The 19,256-nt window shown below is 38.5% G+C and overlaps 1 protein-coding gene and 1 non-coding gene across 7 annotated transcripts in view; both read left to right on the top strand.

Annotated features, from left to right (window-relative positions):
• The window catches only part of HERC4 (HECT and RLD domain containing E3 ubiquitin protein ligase 4), a 113,690-nt gene that overhangs the window by 17,717 nt on the left and 76,717 nt on the right, over positions 1 to 19,256 (top strand). For all 6 annotated transcript variants that reach the window (XM_058671691.1, XM_058671689.1, XM_058671686.1 and 3 more), the window contains one exon: positions 17,502 to 17,661. In XM_058671691.1, the coding sequence (XP_058527674.1) occupies positions 17,502 to 17,661 (160 nt within the window). The remainder of the gene's footprint in view (positions 1 to 17,501; positions 17,662 to 19,256) is intronic.
• Positions 4,744 to 4,849, top strand: LOC118759478 (U6 spliceosomal RNA). Its single transcript, XR_004996211.1, has one exon. It is a non-coding gene; the product is annotated as a U6 spliceosomal RNA (small nuclear RNA).

Here is a 19,256-nt window from a genome sequence, read left to right as displayed (position 1 = left end):
TACAGTTATTATCTGTGTGGCTTTGCCTGTTGCTCTTCATAATAACATTATTTTCTAGAGTCTAGTAACTTGAGCACAAGAGTATAAACGAAGATTTTTTTTGATTCTTTCTTTCAAGCTACATGTTTATTTCTGGGCTTTTTTTCGATGTTATCATAAATGGGATTTTTTTTGCTAATTTTGTTTTTAATTACACTGTTTATGTGCAGAAATTCTGGTTTGTATCCTGGAACTTTACTGGATTTATTTACTAATTCTGATCTTTTTGGTGGAATCGGCATTTTCTAAATATAGGATCATGTCATTTTTAAGTAACTCATTTTACTCCTTTTGATTTATTGCCTTTTCTTACCTATTTGGTTTTGGTAGTACTATGCTGAAAAGAAGTGGTAAAAAGTGCCTTGGCCTGGATGCTAGTCAAAACACTTTCAGTTCTTACTGCTTATCCTATTTTTGGTGAACTTTCATGAATGACCTTTATGATGTTAGGGACTTTTCCTTCTATACTTCATACAGACTTAAAATTTTTTTGAAGTTTATTTGCATAGTAAATATACCTGGCTCACTCCCCAGATGCCAATAGTCAGCCAAGGCTGGAAGATAGAAATTAAATCCAGGGCTTCTCTGTGAGTTGCAGGAACCCAGCTACATGCATTGTCAGCATTGTGTTCTGTGATCAGTATTTAAGAAGCTGAAATGTGGAGTTGGATGTGGGGGTTAGAACTCAGACAACTCTGATGTTGGTCATGGGTGTCAGAACTGGTATCTGGTTTTTGGGTGTGTTTGTTTAAAGATTTTGTTTATTTGAAAGGCAGAGTTAAAGAGAATTGATGAAGAGATAGAGATCTTCATTTGCCATTTTACTTCCTAGATGGCTGTAATGGCTTGCCAGGAACCTGCAGCTCCAACTCTGGTTTGTTATAAGGGTGGCCTGGGCCAGATGCATTAGCAGGGAGCTTGTTGCCAGATGCATTAGCAGAGAAATGCAGGTGGGGACTTAACATTCTGTACCACAACACTGTTGTGTCTTCCCCTACCCATAGGTTCTGATACACTGTTTCTGTTACAGTTCATTTCAAGCTTCTCTCAATATTAAAAAAAAAATTATTTTATTGTATTTAAAAAGCAGAAACACACAAATAGGGGTGACAGAGACTTTTTTCATCTGCTAGTTCACTCTCTGAATGCCTGTAGTATCCAGGATTCAGCCAGGCTGAAACCAAGACTCCATCTGGATCTTTTATGTGTGGGACCAGGGACCCAAAAACTTGAGCCATCACTGCTACCTTCCAGGATGCATCTTAGCAGGCCTCCATCTAGGCTTTCTAATGTAGGTTGCAGGCATACCTAAATGGTACCCTAACTGCTGTCAAATGGCTGTCTGTCTCAGGGTTACACATTTTCCTGTTGATTTCTTCTTTGACCCATTTGTTAGAACATTTTTGATTTCTACATATGAGGGTACGTCAAAGAGTTAATAGAAAATGGACTTAAGAGAAAAATTTATTTCAGTGCAGAATAATGTTGAAATGTAAGCATTTTTTAATGAAGTTTGTGTGTGACACGTGTAGCATGTACTATTTTTAAAAATGGGTTTTGTTTGAAAGACAGTTAACACACATACACACAGAGGGAGGGAGAGATGAATAGAGAGAGGGAGTTTGATTCACTGATTCACTCCCTAGATAGCTGGAATAGCCAAGGCTGAGCCAGACAAAAAAAGGGAGCCAGGAAGCTTCTTCCAGTCTCCCACGTAGGTGTAGGAGTCCAAGCCTGTGGCTCATCCTCCATTGCTTTCTCAGGTCTTTAGCGGTGAGGCCTCTGCAGGAGGTGACATTACCTGCTCACAACAAAGCCCTCTACTATCTTCTCTGGATGCTTGCGATGTGCTGGCTAGCCTGGGCCAAAGTCAGGAGCTGGGAACTCATTTTAGGTCTCCCACATTGGTAGCAGGAACCTACCTACTGTCTCCCAAGGTCTGTATTAGGAATAAACTGGAATCATGAGCTGGAACTGGATATCAAACCCAAGCACCCAAATGTTGGAGGTGGGGTCCAAAACAGTGTGACAACTAGACCAAATGCCCACCCCTCATTCTTGAGAACTTTTTAATGAAAAAAAACTATGAATATATTCCTGATTTTTTAAATAGCAAAATAACCTTGTTTTTTATTCTGTTTTTTAATGAACTTTTTGAAATGCCTTGTATTTGAGTTTTCTAAGAATCTCCTCTATTGATCGCTAGTTTCATGCTGATGTGATAGGAAAAAATACTGGATATGGTTTTTGGTCTGTTTAAATGTGGTCTTACATATGCTATCCAGGAGAATGTTCCATGAGCACTAGCAAAGAAGGTATATTCTGCTGTTGAATAAGAAGTTGTCTATTAGGTCCATCTGGTCTAAAATGCAGTGTAAGCCCGGGTTCTTTAATTTTCTAAGTTGAGCTAATTATTTTCAAGAGGAGTGTGGAAGCCCTCTACTATTACAATATTGTTTATTTCTTCTTTCATGTCAATATCTGCTTTAGATACTTCGGTGTAGGTTGTATACTGTTGTTAAGTCTGCATGGCAAACCAACCCTTTTATCAGTAAATAATTACCACATTTGCCTCTTGTAGCAGTTTTCCACTTGAAGTTCTTGTTTGTATATGAATATAACTTGCTCACTTTAGATTACTGTTTATGTGGAACTTTCCCCCATCTTCTAATTTTCAAATCTGTGTGAAAGCTGAAATGAGTCTTGTGGGCATCTAATACTTGGATCTTATTTTTTTTCAAACATTTCATTCAGCCACTTCGTGCCTTTTTAATGGCAGGTTTAATCCATTTACATTAGTTATGGCTGATGGATAAGAATGCATTCCTGCCATTCTGTGAATGCTTTTCTGTTTGTTTTGTAGGTCCATTGTTTCTTCCTCCCTTGATCTTGAATTTGATAATTTTCTGAAGGGCTGAACTTTTATTCCTTTCTGTTTTTTATGCTGTAGATTTTAAAAAAATATTTATTTGAAAAGCAGTTATAAGGAAAAAGGAAGAGGAGGATAAGAAAGAAGAGTGGGTGCTAGAGTGAGACAGTGAGCTTCTTTCTACTGGGTTCACTCTCTGTATGGCTACAACAGCTGAAGCTAGGCCAGGCTGAAGGCTGATCCCGGAGCTTCTTACCAGGTCTCCCACAGCTATGCAGGCATTTGAGAATTTGGGCCATCCTCTGCTACTTTTGCTGGCGCATTAGCTGGGAGTTGTACTGGTACTTGTATGGGATACTGGTGCTGCAGATGGCAGCTTAATCTATGAGTGCTGGCCCCTGTGCTGTAGATTTATTTTGCTTTGTGCTTATGTGGCTAACATAAAAGACCTGATAATAGATTATTTTAAGCTGAATATGGCTTACAACCTAAAATGGTTTGTTAATACTTGTATACAGTGTCTTAAAAAGCTAAGTAATATAAAGGTTAAAGATGAAAATAATTTGAAATAACTATAGAATAGGGACAGGTGTTGTGAAATGGCCAGTTAAGCCTCTGTTTGGGACACCTATACCCTTATTAGCTGATGTTGTGACACAGAGCATTAAGCTGCTGTTTGCCATAGGCATCCTGGCTACTCCAGTTCTGATTGCACTGCCTGCTAATGTACTTGGAAAAGCAGCAGGTGATTGCCTAAATTATTTAGGTTCCTGTGGAACACCTGGATAGAATTTGGGCACTTGACTTTGATCTTGTCCAACCCATGGCTTTTGAGGTTATTTGGGGAGTGAACAAGTGGTTGAGAGATACTTCTTTGCCATTCTTTATTTCAAAGAAATTAATCAATAAATGAGCTGAACCAGTTGAGGTATGGTATTGGTTCATATTTTTTTTTTTCTTGAATCATTGATCCTTTCCTCACTGGTGGGGCTAGGGGGTAGACAGACAAGATTATTTTAGTTTTTAGAAGATTTAATTCTTTGAAAAGCAGACTTATAGAGGGAGAGGGAAAGAGAGAGAGGTCTTCCACCTGATGGTTCACTCCCCAAATGGCCACATGGCTAAGGTTGGGCCAAGCTGGGCCATACCAAAACCAGGAGCTAAGAATTACCCAGTGGATGCAGGGAGCCCCAGGCACTTAGGTCATTCTGTGCTGCTGTCCTGAGAGCACTGAGCTTGGTTGGAAGTTGAACTTCCAGGCTTTGAATCATTACCCAAATGGGTTGCTGATCTTGTAGGAGGGGGCTTAACATGGTATTCCACAATGCAGGGCCCCAAGATTAGTTTTTCGTTGCAAAATGACATGGGTGATTTGCCCCTTGAGTTATATCTTCGTCACTATCTCATCCCTTTGTAAAATGAGCCATTGGTAAACTACTGATTTTTTTGGGCCTTGTTTTCCCATAAACTTTTTTAGAGCATTGGTGCTTTCACTTTCCATACAAATTTCACCATAAATTTGATGTTCTTTAATTTTAGCAGAATTAATGCTGCTTTTAAAGGGATTTGTTTTGAATTTGTCTTGTCTTTAATACCTCAAACCACATCCTTTTCAGACATGTTGTAATAAGTTACTATGTATTTACTTTAATGCAAAATTTTTTAAAATGTGTGCATAGTTTTAAAAATTTCATGTATTTTCCTCTTTCCTCCTCTCTGTAACTCTTTCAAAATTATATATATATATATATATATATTATTATATATATTATAATTATATTATTATATATATTATATATATATATATAAATATATATATTTAAAGAAAGGAGAAGGTGCTTGTTTGGTAGAATATATGTTAAAACTGGAATGATGCAGATAAGATTGAGATGGTCCCTGTTCAGGGATGGCATGCAAATTGGTGATGTGTCCCAAATTAAAAAAGAAAGTAAAGAGACTGGCAGTGTGGCATAGTAGATAAAGCTGGCTCCTGCAGTGCCATGTAGGCACTGGCTTGAATCCCATCTCCTCCACTGTTGGTGTCCTGAGAAAAGCAGGGGACGATGGCCCTAGTATTTACCTGCTAGCCACATAGGAGACCTTAATGAAGCTCCTGGCTTTGGTCTGACCCAGTGCTGACAGTTGTGACCATCTGGGAAATGAGCAAGCAGGTAGAAAAATCTCTTTGTGTATCTTCTGTTTCTCTATAATTCTGACTTTCAAAATAAATAAAAACAAAATACATACTTTCTATGAACTTTTGAGGACCCCGTATACTGTCTACAACTCTGGAGCCTAGTAGGCTAAGATCAGGGTTTCAGTGTGGTTAGTTTTTATAAAGCAGAGTTTTTATAAACTGGGAAACATCCAGTCTGCTGTCCATATAATGGCTGCAAACTTAGTTTGCTAAGGCAGCCACAGAAGGAACTGTGCAGGCTAATTTTTAAGTTGACAGTTTTGTATGGGCTGAAAATGTTACAAAAACCGAGATCATCTACCTCTTAGAGGAAAAAGGCTCACCACCTGTTCTCTGAGGGAAGGCTCTGTTCTGGCCCTCTTCTAGCTTCTGGTACTTTTTACTGGAAATCTTGAGCTTTCATTGAGTATAGATGCATGACACTTCATCTCTGTCTTCATGTTTACCTGCCATTTCCCTTGTGATCCAGTTTCCCCTTTTTTAAAGACCCCAGCTACATTGGGTAGGGGTCCATCTTGCTCTGGATTCACTTAAACTTAACTGATTGTATCTGCAGTGATCCAAATCAAGTTACATTTGAGGTACTGACACATTGGAGGTTAGAGTTTCGGATGAAATTTGGAAGTAATGCAGTGTACCCTATATAAAAGATTTGAGATCTGTAGATAAGAAGATATTTTCCTGCAACTGTCAGAATTTTGAGTAAGTTGCAGTTATTGTATTACTATTGATTTGGATTTAAAAAAAAAGGAACACCCAAAGACAACATTTTCTTCCATTTTAGTTTACAAGGTTCTCAAAGTATTTAAAATGATTGTATCTTATTGTCAGGTTTAAATTCTAGCAAAAGACTGCTAATAGACAATTCTGTATATTGGAATTGTTATACAAGAAGTAGTGTTTCCACACCTCCAGGATTTGGAAAAACAGCAGCAGAAGAGCCCCACACACAACAGGAAACAAGAAATCATCAAAACAAGGGAGGAAATTAATCAGATAGAAACAAAAAAAAACTATACACAAAATCAATGAATCAAAAAGCTGGTTTTTTGAAAAGATAAACAAAATAGACACCCCGCTGGCCCGACTGACAAAGAAAAAACAAGAGAAAGCAAGAATTAACAGCATCAAAGATGAAAAAGGCAACATAACAACAGACACTGCAACCATTAAGAACATAATCAGAAATTACTACAAAGCACTGTACTCCAACAAATCAGAAGACCACCAAGAAATGGAAAAGTTCTTAGACTTATACAACTTGCCAAAACTTAGCCCAGAGGCAACAAATGACCTGAACAAACCCATAACTGAAGCGGAGATTGAATCAGTGATTAAAGATCTTCCAACAAAGAAAAGCCCAGGCCCAGATGGCTTCACTGTAGAATTCTACAAAACATTCCGAACAGAACTGACCCCAATCCTCTACAAACTCTTCAACACAATAGAAAAAGAGGCAACTCTTCCAAACTCATTCTATGAAGCCAACATCACCTTAATCCCAAAACCCGACAGAGACCCAACTGAGAAGGAAAACTACAGACCTATTTCTCTGATGAACATCGACGCTAAGATTCTCAACAAAATCCTAGCCAATACAATTCAGAAACACATCAGACAGATCATTCATCCAGATCAAGTAGGATTCATCCCTGGAATGCAGGGATAGTTCAACATCCTGAAATCCATAAATGTGATACAACACATCCAAAAATTGCAAAACAAGAACCACATGATAGTATCAATAGACGCAGAAAAAGCTTTTGACAAAATCCAACACAATTTCCTGCTAAAAACCCTAACCAAGGTAGGCATAGATGGAAAAATCCACAACATAATCAAAGCAATATATGTAAAACCCAACGCCAGCATCATACTGAATGGAGAAAAACTGGAACCCTTCCCACTGAAATCTGGAACAAGACAAGGATGTCAGCTTTCTCCGCTGCTATTCAACATAGTCCTAGAGGTACTCGCTGAGGCCATAAGACAAGAAAAAGAAATCAAAGGAATCCAAATGGGAATCGAAGAAGTCAAGCTTTCACTATATGCAGATGACATGATTCTCTACATAGAAGACCCAAGAGACTCAATACAGAGACTGCTAGATCTTATACGAGAGTTTGGAAGAGTGGCAGGATACAAAATTAATGAACAAAAATCAACAGCCATAGTGTATGCAAATAGCCCAAAGATGGAAAAAGACCTAACCAGCAAGAAACCATTCAAAATAACAGAAAAGTATCAAGTATCTGGGAATAAACCTAACCAAAAATGTAGGAGACCTATTTGAAGAAACTACAAACTGCTTAAAAAAGAAATTGAATAAGACCTCGAAAGATGGAATAACATCCCATGCTCCTGGATAGGTAAAATCAATATCATTAAAATGTCTATACTGCCAAAAGCAATATATACATTCAACGCAATCCCAATCAAATTGCCCAAAACATTCTTCACAGATCTGGCAACAATGATTCAAAGGTTCATCTGGAAACACAAGAAGCCACGAATAGCTAGAACCATTCTCAAGAACAGGAAGTTAGCAGGGGGAATCACAGTCCCAGATCTCTGGACATAGTATAGGGCAGTGGTTATCAAAACAGCCTGGTACTGGCAAAAAAATAGAGAAGAAGATCAATGGAGCAGAATAGAACACCCGATGGGAACCCACACAAATACAGCCAAATAATCTTTGACAAAAAGACAAACGACAACCCAGGCAAATGGGAAGGTCTGTTCAATAAATGCTGTTGGGACAACTGGTTGATAGCCTGCAGAAACAAAAAGATAGACCCACATCTCTCACCATACACTAAGATCAAATCTAAATGGATAACAGATCTAAACCTACATCCAGAAACCTTCAAACTTTTGGAAGAAAATGTCGGAAATACTCTACAAGATCTAGGGGTAGGTCCCGACTTCCTAAAAAGGACACCAAAAGCATTAGCAATCAAAAGCAGAATGAACAAATGGGACCTCATCAAACTAAGAAGCTTCTGTACAGCGAAGGAAACAATCAACAAAGTAAAAAAGCAACCCACAGAATGGGAGATCTTCGCGCACGACATAGGTGACAGAGGGCTAATCTCCAGAATATACAAAGAACTACAAAAACAACCAAAATGTCAAAACAAACAAGCCACTCAAGAAATGGGCACGGGAAATGGGCAAACACTTCACAAAAAAACAAACCCAAATGGCAAATAAACATATGAAAAAATGCTCAAGTTCCCTGGCAATAAGGGAAATCCAAATTAAAACATCAATGGTACCGCCTGACGCCAGTAAGACTGGCCCACATGAATAAAAGCACCAACAACACTTGTTGGCGAGGTTGTGGAGAAAAGGGAACCCTACTCCACTGCTGGTGGGGCTGCAGGCTGGTACAGCCTCTATGGAAATCAATATGGAGAACATTCAAACAACTCAAAATCGACATACCATATGATCCAGCAATAGCACTCCTAGGAATATACCCAAAACACCTGTTTTATGAGAAGCCAACATGCACCCCTATGCTCATAGCAGCACAATCAGTAATTGCAAAAACATGGAAGCAACCAAAATGCCCATCAGCAGAAGACTGGATGAGAAAGCTATGGTTCATCTACTCCATGGAATACTACTCAGCTATTAAAAAACACAAAATGCAGTTCTTTGTGGCCAAATGGGCCAAACTGGAAACCATAATGCTAAGGGAAATGAGCCAATCCCAAAAGGTCAGATACCACATGTTTGCATTAATTTAAGAGGATATGATGTTATATAAAACATGTTATTTTATGTATATTATGTTACATGTTGTATATAAACTAAAACTGAATTGACAATGAGGGGATCACAGAAGATGGTTAAGAAATTGCAATTGTTTTTACATGCTGGTTACTCAATACTATAACTATTAGTTATACAACGAAGTTAATTGTTGCTGAGGGTACGTTAGAGCCTTTAATTGATCGGGATGATAGTCTGATGCTTCTGCCCTCGGACCGGACAGGGTCTCCCCAGAAAGCTGAGGAACTAGATTGGACTATGGGATGTTGGACTCTGTGTTTGGTTTATGCTTACAAAGAGGGAATCTCAACTGTACTTGATCAGTGGATAGGCAACCAGGTGGAATATTCCACATGGGGGGAGGGTGGGGGAGAGGGGTGGGGTGATTCCCAGTTCCAACGAAACTGTATCACATAATACAATGTAATCAATGAATTAAAAAAAATAAAATATAGGGCCCGGCAGCATGGCCTAGCGGCTAAAGTCTCGCCTTGAAAGCCCCGGGATCCCATATGGGCGCCGGTTCTAATCCCGGCAGTTCCACTTCCCATCCAGCTCCCTGCTTGTGGCCTGGGAAAGCAGTTGAGGACGGCCCAATGCATTGGGACCCTGCACCTGCGTGGGAGACCCGGAAGAGGTTCCAGGTTCCCGGCTTTGGATTGGCGCAGCACCGGCCCGTTGCGGCTCACTTGGGGAGTGAAACATCGGACGAAAGATCTTCCTCTCTGTCTCTCCTCCTCTGTGTATATCTGGCTGTAATAAAATGAATGAATCTTTAAAAAAAAAAAAAGAAAAAAAAAAGAAGTAGTGTTTCTGTATAAAATTACTGAGTCATTCCAGATCATCCCACAGAGCCGAGTTTAAATTTCAGGGCCATATCTGAAATTTAGGTGAACATCCAAGTTGCTTTGAAATTCTTGTTTGGATTTTAAGGAGATCTTTGTATAAATCGGACAAAATGTTAAAATTTTTTTTTTTATGATTGACAGGGTTTAAATTGAAGTCTTTCTAAAGTTGATGGATTATTTTTTATACATTATGGAAGAAATACATTTTAACAGGGTGTGTGGGAAGTGTTTTTTAATTGTGTTGGAAATTTTTTCATTAGGTGCTTGGTTATTTGCTCTGTCCAGATCAAAGGAACTGATAGTGTCATCTAACATTGTAGATTCACAGGGTAAAGTAGTGTGGTGCAGAGGGGAAGCTGTTGCTTAAGACCGTGCATCCTCCCTGAGTGCCAGTATTTTAGTTCTACCTATGATTCTGGTCCTGACTTCCTGTTAGGAGAATAGTATTGTTGTAGTCTCAACATGGCTTAGCCCTGCCCACGCTGTTACTGGCTTTTGGGAGGTGAATCAGTGAATAAGAGATCTCTGTTTTCTCAAAATCCAATCCCCAGTTTTACAGATTCTTCTGCAAAGCAAGGGTCTAGTTATTTGTAAGAATTGATATTTTGTAACTTTTAGTTTTCTTAGATGTTTTCCGAAAAACATGGAGGAAGTTCATGCATTTTTTTTTGAGTAAAACTCAATTATATTTTGCTTACACTATTATGGCTCCATGGGACTGTTTTGTAAGTCTAAAATATGGATTTAGTGATCTTATTTTGCCTGTATCTTGAAAAATGTGCAATTTTATTATTTGAACATTTTATATTTGAGAATTCTCAGTATTTGTTGTTAATTCAAAAATCAATACTACTGGGACTTCTGTGGTTATTTCTAGATGTATGCATGTACAGAGATGCAAAATATTTGACTCAGTTGACATGCACATTACCAGCTGAGATCAGTAAGTCAGTGCTTCACCTTCTGGTTTAATGGCCTTATTGTAAATGATTATCCTTTGTGTCATATTTAGTGTCACATTTAACACTGTAGTTTTTGTTGACTTCACCTTTTAAAATGGCCCCTGAGCATGATGCTTTAGTGCTGTCTGGTGTTGCTAAGTTGTGAAGGTTGTGATGTAGGTCTTGCAGAGAAGATTGACTGGCTAAATAAGCCTTGGTCAAGCTTATGCCATAGCGCGGTTGGCTATGAATTTAGTGTTAATTAGTCAACAGTGTATTAAGCACGATGTTTTTAGACAAAAGCGCACATAAAAACAAACTATGTTTTGATCTGAGACAGAATAGTTCTGATCAGAGACATGCAGGAACCTGACCGAAATTTTCCGCGGGGGCAGTGATTCAGTATTTGCTAAATCAGTATTGATAGTAACTTTAGTACAGAGCTATTACAAATAATGAGAATCAGCTCAATTACCATGAGACTGAAAAAAGCTGAGCACCCGATGTCAAGGCTCAGTCACTAAGTCCTTGTCTTGCATGTACCAAGATCCCATGTAAGCGCCAGTTCATGTCTTAGTTCCTCCACTTCCCATCCAGCTCCCTGCTTGTGGCCTGGGAAAGCAGTCGAGGATGGCTATAGCCTGGGATTCTGCACCTGCATGGGAGACCTTAAAGAAGCCTCTGGCTTGGATTGGCGTAGCTCAAGACGTTGTGGCCATTTGGGGAGTGAACCAGCTGATAGAGGATCTTTCACTGTATAGCTCTGTCTTTGCAATAAAAATAAATTAATCTTTTTTTTCTTTCTTTTTTTTATTTTTTATTAATTACATTGTATTATGTGACACAGTTTTATAGGTACTGGGATTCCCCCTAACCCTCCCCCCATGGCGGATTCCTCCACCTTGTTGCATAGCCACAGTTCAAGTCCAGTTGAGATTCCTTCATTGCAAGCATATACCAAGCATAGAGTCCAGCATCTTATTGTCCAGATAAGTTCAACGGCTTCTTGAATAAATGAATCTTAAAGCTGAAACACCAAGTGGACTAATGATGGGCTTTGTAGGAATATGATTAAATAGTAAAAGAAGAATCATCAATATTTAGGGTCTTTTCATTTTCTCTACGCATTATGCAAATACTGTCATATTTCTTTTTATTTATTTTTTTAGCTTTCCTGTTTTTTGCCTCTTTATTTTTGACAGTCTTTACATAGATGATTAAGGCACAAAGGGTCAAGGGCTACAGGAAAGTGGGTAAGACTATTGCTTCCACATCATTGCTTTTTTTTTTTTTCCTCTATCTGGGGTAAAGAGGGAGATAAAGGGAGAAGCCCCACCCAGCCTCCCACCCATCCAAGGTCCCCGATGTGGGGCATGCTCCAAGAGTCCTGCTCACATGGTTTTGATAATTTAGCAGTTCTGAATTGCTGTCAGTCTCGCCATTCCATGCATGATGAAGTCGCTGCAGATTCCACTGATTGACATAGTCCACCTTAGAGTCTCGTTTGCCAGGTTTTTCACTGCCAACATATGGCTGGGATAGTTGATTGATTTGTTCTCTATGTATTATGCAAATACTGTCATATTTCAAAAAGGCATAGAAAAGTCTGGAGTCACCAACTTTATTCTTTTATAGCTTACCCACAGGTGAGAATGTATTATATTTCATTTTCTTCTATTATGGTCATGAGAAACAAATTGGCAGAGAAAGATTTCATGTAATTATTAGGTGGAGTGCCCTCTTTACTGTTTTATAATGTTTGCAGCAAAATTCATTTGATGGCCATTATAAGTGAAGAAATTTTGAAATGCATACAAAAGTGATTAGAAGGATGTAGATGGTGCAGAACTGAATAATTTAGATTGGACATTTTAATCTATATTCTGTAAATCGGAAAACAAAAGCTAGAGTTTATGGATCAAAGATAATTTTTGAGATTTATTTGTTTATTTGTTTATAGCTCATTTACACAGAGGGACCGACCAGAGCTGAGACAAGGTGAAGCCAGGAGTCAAGAGCTTCTTCTAGGTCATTATGGATAGTAATAGAGAGAGAACCAGTGTATCTTTCTCCCTTTGTCTCCATTCTGTCTTGTAAACGAACAAGCTTACTTCTGTATGTAGTATGGCCTGTTCATCCTTCTTGTCTCCAACCACTGGCAACCAGTGATTTTTTTTTTACCATCTCCTTCATACTTTTACCTTTTCTGAAAAGTAATAGTCATGACATTTTAAACTGTTCGGATTGATTTCTTTCACTTAATTTGTTTTTCTTCATGTCTTCTCATGGTTTGATATCTTTTTTTTTAAAGCGTTGGATGACAGTCCACAATTTATTCACATCCTGAAGAATATTCTTGAGTATTTTTAAGTTTTGTAAATTATAATTAAGGTTTCTGTAGCCTTCTGTATGTGTTTTTAAAATTACATTTGAGAGTCAGAGGGAGCTCCTATTTGCTGGCTCACTCCTCAGGTGCCTGCAGAGGCTGGAGTGGGTCAAAACTGGGAATACAATCCAATGCTGCCATGGAGGTGGTAGGGACGTAATTACTTGAGCCATACATGCCGTCTACCAGAGTGTGTATTGACAAGGAGCTAGAGCCAGTTATCAAACTTCTAATACAGGATGCAGACATCTTAACTGCTAGGCCAAATGCCTCTCTGCCTTGTGCAAGTTTTTATGTGCAACGTTATTTCAATTTTTTGAGTGTTAAGAAGGATGATAATTGGATTCTGTGATGATAGCATGTTTGGATCTGTAAGAAAATTCCAAGCCATCTGCCACAGTCAATATCCCATTTTGGATTCCTACCACTGTGAAGAAGAGTTCCTGTTAGCACATCCTTACTATCATTTACGGTGTGAGCGTTTTGAATTTTGGTCATTCTGATAGGTGTTTAGTGGTATCTTGTTTTAATGTTCAGTATCGTGTGACACTGAACGTCTATTTATGTGCCTCTTTACTGTTTGTGTCTGGAACTTTTGCCTGAAGAAACCAATGCATGGTTTATAATATTGTTGAGTTTCAAGGTTTCTGTGTGTATTTTGAACAACAGTCTGTATTGATCGTGTCTGTTTTCTACTGATCTGTGGCTTGTGTTCTCATTCCCTTGATAAACTTTTTGTTGAAGGTGAATCCATATCAAATAGTGTAAATTAGGTACATAGCTTAGGTACCTAGATTTTCATTATTTTTTAAAAAGATTTATTTATTAAAAAGGCAAAATTGCAGAGAGGTAGAAAGACAGCTCTTTATCTGCTGGTTCATTTCTTAAATGACTGCAATGGTCAGAGCTGAGCCGATCTGAAGCCAGGAGCTTCTCCCACATGGTTGCAGGGTCCCAAGGCACTGGGCTATCCTTTGCTGCTTACCCTAGCCATAAGCAAGGAGCTAGATGAAAGGTAGAACAGCTGGGACACAAACTGGCGCCCTTGTTGGATGCCGGTGTTAGCAGGTGAGGATTAGCTGCTTGAGCCGTAACTCTGGCATTGCTGCGATGAATTTTATAAATATATTAATGGCTTTTAGTGCTGCTTATTTCTTTTATCAATGTTATTGAAAAAAATGTTAATTGAGCATTTTTTTAATGGTTGAAAACTTTTGTGTAACTGAATTGTTATGTTTTTTAAGTGATTTTCTTGTGAACTACTGATCCTATTTTTTTCCTGGAAGTCTTTATAAATGAAGGTGACTCCTGTGAGATGTAATACTTCTCTGCATTTTTCTTAGGAGTCTTTTGACTTTGCTTTCAGTTAGTTTTGCTGTAACAAATAATTTGAATTTCCCCAAATGAGTATGTAGAATCTTCCTCTTTCTATATCTTAGGTCACTGTCTTTTAAAATTCTCTTAATGTCTTTCAGGGCTTTCTAAGTATTTCATGCTCTGTTGGTATCTGTTTTTTATAGTTGCGTTTAATCACACTTGTTTTTTAGAATTTGTTGCATTTACTTTTCAGTTAGCTATAAACTTGAGTTCCAGAGTGTTTATTCATTGTAGTGTTTGGAGCACAATAAATATGTAATGATATTGGGGATTGACTTATAAATGATTGCCTTTGCCTTTACAGCCATTGCTATTTAATTAGTTAATTTTAAGATTTATTTATTTGAGAGACATAGGAGCCAGGGGACGAGAAGAGAGAAGTTCTCCAATCCATTTCTCAAACCCCCTCAACAACTAGGACTGAGCTGGGGCCAGAATGAAAACCAAAGCTGGGAGCCTTCCATGTGGCTGATGGTAGGAACCCATTTACTGAGCCACTGCTGCTGCTTTCCAGTGTATAGCCCAAAAGGAAGTTAAAGGCTTGAGTTAAACTTGGGCTTGAGACCACCAGGCTAAATACCCACCCCGTTATGGCTTTCTAATTTAGGTTCTTTGATTTGTCCTCGGTGAACCAGCTAGTCTCATTTATTCCTCCTGTCAGTCCTGTTTGCTGCTACTTTTGAGAATTATTCTTGACTTTGATTTCTGAAGCCTCTGTGAGGAATTGTGGAGAGGGATCTTTTATTTCTTTGTAATTAAGATTTATGGGGGTGTTTTAAGTAAATGATTTATCTCTATCCTTTTTCTGATTTTCAAGAGGACTGTGTTCGATCTTGTTTTTCTTTTTCATTTCTGTTTGATTCTACAATAATATTTATGAAAATATGTACAAAACATGTATAAAAAGTGAGATAAGTATAATGAATTTCAGTGTACTATATACCAGCTGTATTATCTCATAGTACTGTAAGGTAAGTAAATGCATCGTTAGTATTATACAGCGTACCTAGGGCTAATCTGTTCCCAAATGCAAAATAATAATTCAAGTATATTTTGAATTTATCTGCAATAAAAGTTCAAACCACCTTGACACAGTCTCATTATTGAAAAGCAACATTTGTTAATTGAGCTACCATGTGCTCCTGAAGAAACCTTGATTAATCAGTCACTTGGAATGTAAGGTTTTAGTTTATTGAAGCTAGTACTTACAACTTTCTTACTAAAGAGTTCATTTTATTTTTTATTTTATTATTATTTTTTTAAAGATTTATTCATTTTATTACAGCCGGATATACACAGAGGAGGAGAGACAGAGAGGAAGATCTTCCGTCCGATGTTTCACTCCCCAAGTGAGCCGCAATGGGCCGGTGCTGCGCCGGTCCGATGCCTGGAACCTGGAACCTCTTCCGGGTCTCCCACACGGGTGCAGGATCCCAATGCATTGGGCCGTCCTCAACTGCTTTCCCAGGCCACAGGCAGGGAGCTGGATGGGAAGTGGAGCTGCCGGGATTAGAACCGGCGCCCATGTGGGATCCCAGGGCATTCAAGGCGAGGACTTTAGCCACTAGGCCACGCTGCTGGGCCCTATTTATTTTTTTTAAGATTTATTTTTTTACTTTTATTGGAAAGTCAGATACAGAGAGGGAGAGAGACAGAGAGAAAGGTCTTCCGTCCTTTGATTCACTCCCCAAGTGGCCATAACAGCTGGAGTGGTATTGATCCAAAGCCAGGAGCCAAGAGCCTCTTCCCAGTCTCCCATGTGGGTGCAGGGTCCCAAGGATTTGGGCCATCCTTGACTGCTTTCCCAGGCCACAAGCAGAGAGCTGGATGGAAAGGGGGCTGCCAGGGTTAGAACCTGTGCCTGTATGGGATCCTGGCACGTGCAAGGCAAGGGCTTTAGCTGCTAAGACACCATAAAACTTGTAGTGTTATTGAAATGTGACAAACTCATCTTAGAGAGATTAAGGAAACAGCTTCTCTTGCCTTACTGATTTGTCATTGGCTGGCTACTGACCCTTTTAAAAATGGACAATGTTTTAATTTTTGTTTTGAAACGGAGCACATTTTAACCAACATGGAGTTTTTTATGGTCTATCATTTTCGGTCGTACTGTGTTTCACTTCTTTATTTAGCATTTGTGTTTTATCATAAGATCTATGAGGAGTTTGTTTTCCATTTGGAAATGGACAATTAAGATTTCATTATTGGGCCCGGCGGCGTGGTCTAGCGGCTAAAGTCCTCGCCTTGAAAGCCCCGGGATCCCATATGGGCGCCGGTTCTAATCCCGGCAGCTCCACTTCCCATCCAGCTCCCTGCTTGTGGCCTGGGAAAGCAGTTGAGGACGGCCCAATGCATTGGGACACTGCACCCGCGTGGGAGACCTGGAAGAGGTTCCAGGTTCCCGGCTTCGGATCGGCGCGCATCAGCCCGTTGCGGCTCACTTGGGGAGTGGATCATCGGATGGAAGATCTTCCTCTCTGTCTCTCCTCCTCTGTGTATATCTGGCTGTAATAAAAATGAATAAATCTTTAAAAAAAAAAAAAAAGATTTCATTATTAGGATTGCTCTGTGGCAGTAGATTTATGTTTTATTATAAAATCTATGAGGAGTTTGTTTTCCTTTTAGAAATGGACAATTAAGATGATTTCATTACTATCAGGATTGCTCTGTGGCTGTAGATATTGTCAAGTATGACTTTGTTCAAAATCAAGCCGTCCAGGTTGTTTAAATGATTCCTTTTTCACTTGGATTTATCTCTTAAAGCTTGTGATTTTGAATGGTGACAAAGCATTCTGTGAATCATTAGTTCTTCTTCCCAAAGTGTGTAGGTCACTTAATGTTTTCATTGAATTCTGCCCTTATAATAATGTGTTTATCTATATTTTATCACATGGAACATATTTGATAGACATTTTAACAGTAACTGGTCTAGTTATATTTAGTTTGTGTTTCAGTGTTTTTTTGTTTTGTTTTGTGTGTGTGTAAAAAGTGATAACTGAATGTATTTTATTTGGTTTGGAAGCTTAAAATTAGAATGTAATATCTCTAATCTTGATTTCTGTAGAGCAGGTTGTTGCCCTGGATGCCCAAAATATCGTAGCTGTTGCATGTGGAGAAGCTCATACGTTAGCACTAAATGACAAGGGCCAGGTGTATGCTTGGGGGCTCGATTCTGATGGACAACTTGGCCTGCTAGGATCAGAGGAATGTATCAGAGTACCAAGGTAACAAAGGTGACCACAAAAGGTCCTTAATCTTTTATAACAGATAATAATAATTTAATTTGTTAATGCAAACTATTCTGCTTAATGTAACCATGAAAATATTGACATCTGGTTATTTCTTTCCAGTCCTGTAAAAGTTCACTAGGTAGACTCTTATTTTCAGTTTACATTGTTTTTTTATGTGCTCTATATTTTATCCATAATTAATAGATCTTATGTTTGTAAAGAAACGAATGGGAAAACATATTTTATTATACATTTTCTCTTAAGGGGATATGTTATGTTAAGCCAATATTTGTTATATTGAATACTGCAGCTAAATATTTTTAAATACTCACTGATTGCATAATTTTCTTTAACTTGTTTCTTTAGTCTTTATTATTTCCAATTAATATAGAAGTCCAACACAGTGTAAATGGAATTAAGTCATTTTTTATTTGTTTACAGCAGAGACCATAATTTAGGTAACCGTTAACTCATAGGATTTACTTCAAAATTAAAAAAATAATGCCTTGTCAATCTTGTCATACACATTTGCTTAATATTAAAAACAAGTACAAATATAAAAATTTCAGTATTCAGTTTATTTTACAAACATAAATAGTTCTCATTTGTAGTTTTATAATTCTGGCTCTTTCAACTTGTTTTAAAAAACTAGTTTCATTTGAAAGGTAGAGTTCAAGAAGGAGAGATGGATCTTCTGCTAGCTGATTTATTCCCCGAATGGCTTCAGTGGACAGAGCTGAACTAATCAGAAGCCAGGCACCTCTCCCTCTTGTTTGCTTGTACCCAGGCACTTTGGCAATTTTCTGCGTAACAGGGAACTGGATGAAAAATGTAGCAGACTAAACTCACTGACACGTGTAGGGGATGCCAGCACTGGCGCTGAAAGAGGCAGATTTACCTACCACAACACTGGTTCCCTTTGCAACTCTTTTTTCTTTTCTTGCTAGTAATAGTGATAGGTACAAAAGAGCTCTCTGGGAACAAAAATGTATTTTTCTCTTCATGAATAAATAGGTTTATTTATCTGAAAGGCTGAGTGACAGAGCCAGAGAGAGAGAGGAAAAAAACCCCTTATATCTGGTTCACTTGATCAGTGCTGCAATAGCCAGTGCTGGGGCAGGCCCAAATCAGAAGCCAGAGAACCCATCCATGTCTACCCCTGCAGTTTGGAAATATTTTTTATTTAAAGAAATAATGTGTAACCTGTTGGATATTAAAAAAAAAAAAACTTATAGAAGCTGTTTGACATTTTATACTTGTTTTATTAATGAACCATATGTAAGACCTGAATGCATCATATTCATGTTTTCCTGATTTAACATATAACCACATTCCACAACAGTCCCTAAAACAAAAATTTGCTATTTGTTTTTCAGTAACTAAGAATAAACAAAACAATTGGTTTTGTGGCATGGCAAGAGGTTAAGTTTCTCTGTGTGACTCTGGCGAAACTGGCATCCCAGTGTGGGGTGGCTGTTCAAATCCCAGCTATTCCACTTCTGGTTCAGCTCCCAGAAATGGCCTGGAAAATGTTTATGCCCCTGCGACCTGTGTGGGAAACCTGGATGGAATTCTCTACTCCTGGACTT

This window comes from Ochotona princeps, chromosome 13 (assembly GCF_030435755.1).
Source record: "Ochotona princeps isolate mOchPri1 chromosome 13, mOchPri1.hap1, whole genome shotgun sequence".
Taxonomy (NCBI): domain Eukaryota; kingdom Metazoa; phylum Chordata; class Mammalia; order Lagomorpha; family Ochotonidae; genus Ochotona; species Ochotona princeps.
The sequence above is the reverse complement of the archived record's forward strand: the minus strand, read 5'-3'. Positions and strand labels throughout refer to the sequence as shown.